This window comes from Pteropus alecto, unplaced genomic scaffold (genome assembly GCF_000325575.1).
Source record: "Pteropus alecto unplaced genomic scaffold, ASM32557v1 scaffold104, whole genome shotgun sequence".
In the NCBI taxonomy this organism is placed as follows: Eukaryota; Metazoa; Chordata; class Mammalia; order Chiroptera; family Pteropodidae; genus Pteropus; species Pteropus alecto.
In genome coordinates, this window is record NW_006436664.1 from 5920777 (window position 1) to 5925078 (window position 4302).

The 4302-nt window shown below is 36.1% G+C and overlaps 1 protein-coding gene across 1 annotated transcript; it reads left to right on the forward strand.

The window, feature by feature from the left end:
- The first annotated feature begins 183 nt into the window (after positions 1-183).
- On the forward strand, positions 184-4032 carry CFL2 (cofilin 2). Its single transcript, XM_006913482.3, has 4 exons — positions 184-314; positions 983-1290; positions 1406-1482; positions 1571-4032. Exons 1-4 carry the CDS (start codon positions 312-314, stop codon positions 1681-1683), a joined length of 501 nt encoding a protein of 166 aa, XP_006913544.1. The 5' UTR covers positions 184-311; the 3' UTR covers positions 1684-4032.
- Positions 4033-4302: the final 270 nt, after the last annotated feature.

Here is a 4302-nt window from a genome sequence, read left to right on the forward strand (position 1 = left end):
GAGACCGGGGTGCGGCGAGCAAGCGGCTCTGAAGGGCTCTGGGAGTGAGGACGCCATTTTAACCTGATTTTGTCCTCAGAGGTTGGCGCCCCTGCGCTGCGGTCCTGCTGCTCTGTCTCCAGCCGGCTGGCCTGCCTTCCCGCCGTCAGCCGGGCCCTGCCGCTCTTCGGATTCCTGGGGGCGGGGAGCCTCAGGAGGCGTCGCGACCCGAGGAGCGGTGGCCACTGGCGCAGGCGGGTCTGCGGAGCTCGCCCCGCGCACCCTGCGTTTGCCTTTAGCTGCCTGATTTTACTTAACACGCGCGATCTAAAATGGTACGTGTTCGAAAGCCTTTGCTGAAGGCTTTTGGTGAGGGTACGGATGGCTCGTAGTAAAAACCCTTTGGAGGAGATGAAGGAAGTGGGAAAAGCCTTTTGAAAATGCTTTTTCCAGAAAAAGCTTTTACACTAGATCCGTTAGTTTTGAAGTGTCTGCATTTTTCGCTGTGAGGCAATTATGTTGTAGCTGTGGGCGGTTTGGAGTTCACACTCGATTCTCTTTCCTTATGAGGAAACGGCACTGGCTAGGTTGACTTTAAAGAAAAAAAAATAGTAGAAGCATTAACTGAAACGCAAAGGGGTTTTTTAAGGCCTTCAGGGTTGACACAATACAGAAGGTATTTTTGTTGCTGCTCCCGAAGCTCTGACATCACCCAGTGAAAGAGGAAACATTTCAGGGATGGGACAGCTTATATTTGTCCCTTTCCCTCTACCTTCATTTACTTCAACCAGCAAATGGCTTCAGAAAAGATGAATGGGGCAGGATGAGTTAGAATCCTTAGAGCATCATATACTGATACTTAAAATCTGGCAAATCTGATTGGACTACTCGCATGGGAAGATGCGATTTTTGATGTCCAGACGAAAGTGAATCCTTTAGGGAAACAGTAATTTTGGTTAAAACCAAAATATTTCTTCTGAATTACTGCTATTTTTTTTTTCAGGCTTCTGGAGTTACAGTGAATGATGAAGTCATCAAAGTTTTTAATGATATGAAAGTAAGGAAATCTTCTACACAAGAGGAGATCAAAAAAAGAAAGAAAGCAGTCCTCTTCTGTTTAAGCGATGACAAAAGACAAATAATTGTAGAGGAAGCAAAGCAGATCTTGGTGGGTGACATTGGTGATACTGTAGAGGACCCGTACACATCTTTTGTGAAGTTGCTACCTCTGAATGATTGCCGATATGCTTTATACGATGCCACATACGAAACAAAAGAGTCTAAGAAAGAAGACCTAGTATTTATATTCTGGTGTGTAAAAACAAAAGAAAAAAGTACTTTTAAAATGCAAGGATTGTTAACATAGTCAGTTTTGCCTTTGTTTTTCTTTTAAATAGGATTCAACAATTTTTTTTTGTTTCTGTAGGGCTCCTGAAAGTGCACCTTTAAAAAGCAAGATGATTTATGCTAGCTCTAAAGATGCCATTAAAAAGAAATTTACAGGTACAGACATTGACTATTTTGTGCAGAGGAATTACTCTTTCTTAATTATAGTAAGGTAATGGGATTCTTTTTTTTTTTTTTTTTTTAGGTATTAAACATGAGTGGCATGTGAATGGCTTGGATGACATAAAGGACCGTTCGACACTTGGAGAGAAATTGGGAGGCAATGTTGTAGTTTCACTTGAAGGAAAACCATTATAAAATGACAGTCAAGTGCCATCTGGATATTAAGGAGCTTCTATTTCTCCAGCTCAGTCAATTGGAATAGTATTAGGGTTTTTTGTTTTTTATTTTCCTCTTCCCACTGGGTCCTTCCAACACAATGAATGAAGGGAATATCATTCATGTAAGCAGCCTATCAGTGATTGCCATTAGACTGTTTAATACTGTTATTTTGATATAGAACCCAAGGAATGCCTTCCCATCATTTTAGCCAAAAACAACTGGTTATATGCCTCCCTTGCAGCAAGCACTACAGTGAATGTGATTGTCAATGTGAATAGCTTAGAATACTGCAAAGGGTAAGCTAATTGAATGCCTTGAAAGTATTATCCACTGGTCAGATGGTAAACTTTATTCAGTATTATTTATAGTTGCACTTGATTGTAGTTCTGTGAGGCTCCAGCGTTCATACACCTCACCTGCCTTGGCAAGCCTATTTTTGTGACATGGCAGCATGGATATGACACTATGCATTGAAAGCACTTTTTTGTAATGAGTTTAACTGCCCACCCCCAAAAGGAATGCCAATTAAGTTGTGTTAACTGTCATCAACTTATCCTAGTACCTCAGTGTTCATTCTTGTTACTTGCCTTCTTAAAATAGCTATTAATTAATGCCTTTTTGTTTTCCATTGAGTGTACACTACTGAATAAGTGTAGGAGTTTTATGTTTACCATGTAAGTCTTGCAACACTAAAGATATTTTAAATATCAGTCATGATGGCAATTTCTGTATAAAAGAGCCTTAAATGGAACGTTTTTGAGATCAAACTCCCCATCCTCACAAAAATGGCCACGTTGCAATAAAAATTGTGGCATATTACAGAACGTTGCCTTGTTTTCCTTGGACATTTTGCAAATGTTATATGAAGCAATTTCTAGGGTAAACAGCTATTAAAAATCTCTGCATTGGTCATTTAAGAATTTTTTTATACAACATTCATGCATGATATTTTCCAGTTTATTGGGTTTATTTGGTTTAAAATTATCCTAAAGCCAACTAATATAAACTATTAGTATAGAGGGATACTTTCCTAAGCATTAGTTTATTTATTTCCTTAAGTGTTATGGAGATGAGAAAATTTTTTTTTTCACTTTGACATAAATGTTCTTCAATAGCTGATTTGTTCTCTGGATAAATTAAGGTAATTTTTAAATTCATGTTTACATTTCTAAGTAGTTGATTAGTAGAAGTGGGAAGCTCTTATGTGTAATTGGTCATAATGAAAATAATTTGTAAAATGTCCTTCAAAAGTTTAATAATACTTCATATATTTGGAACTTTCATTTGAGCTGCTTTTTTAAAATATATTTTGCAAATGGAAAAAATTGATATAGCAGTTTTAAACAGTAGTGGGATTTGGCCATGGTCCAGACTGCTCTCCTTATAGAGAATTTGATCTGCTCACTGTGAGCAGTTTGCTGTTAGCCAGAGCTATTTATGGCAAACACATGCTTTTGTATCTTGTCATAGTTATCCACAAATGGCAAAACTGGACTTGATTCTACTGGTATGCAAAACAGGCATGCTAGTAAGCAGTCAGTCATGGCTCAGAACTTAACCCCATACCTCTGAAGAATGCTCTTATCAGAAAACAGGAAATGAAAAATCCTCCTTTTTTAATATGTGAAAGTAATTTGAGTATAATTAGATATTTTTACGTATTTTCCAAAAGATTTTTCAGTTGAAAACAAAAATAGAAGTTAAATATGTAAGTTTCCATTTAAAATTATATGAATGGCTTGGGATATTTTGCATTGAGCTATGTTATTACAGGCTTTCAGCTGTCCTTGTGAGTTACCCTGGACATTTTGATGGCTTTTTGGTAAGGCCAAACTCAAAAGTAAAACATGAAGATACTGACATATACTGAACCATATGTGTAGCTGATACTTGTACCATGGAATTTTCCTCATTCTTCTAAGAAGTAAGGGACTCTAAATAAGTTATGTAGTACCTTGTGTTTTTATAGCTGATTTCTCAATTTTCTTATATGCCTCTTTAATTATATAATTCCAGAGATTAAATATTGCTTTAAACTGTGGTACTTTGATTTGTTAGGTTGACAACTGATACTATTAAATTCACTTTTGAAATACATCTTTGTGCATAAAGCCAAAAATGATGATAAAATTAATGGTTCACATGTTACTTGAGACTAATTTGGCATTTGAAATGATCATTTTATTTTACAATCATTTACAATGAAACAATGTTTCAGTTAGCTTTAAAAAGTATAAGGTGCTAATTAGTAAAATATTGACGACAATATTTTACTGCTAGCTTGCAAAATTATAAGTTTTAAAAAATAAAATATATGAAAATGTACAAAGCTGTTGAGATGTGTTTACTTTGGGACATTAAAATATTTTAAACTAATATTGCAAATCAAAGAGGCACCATTATCTTCAGCCTGTTTAGGATTTTATAATTTCTCATTTAGATAATCTTTGAAAATTGAGTGTTGTAGCAATTAATTTTAACATTTTCAGACAAATGGGAACAGTTGGCATTTGTCCCAAACTGGTTATCAGCTGTTGTTTTCCATCATTATCTGAATTAATGTGGCTAGCTTTGTGTATTTAATTGTATATCTTT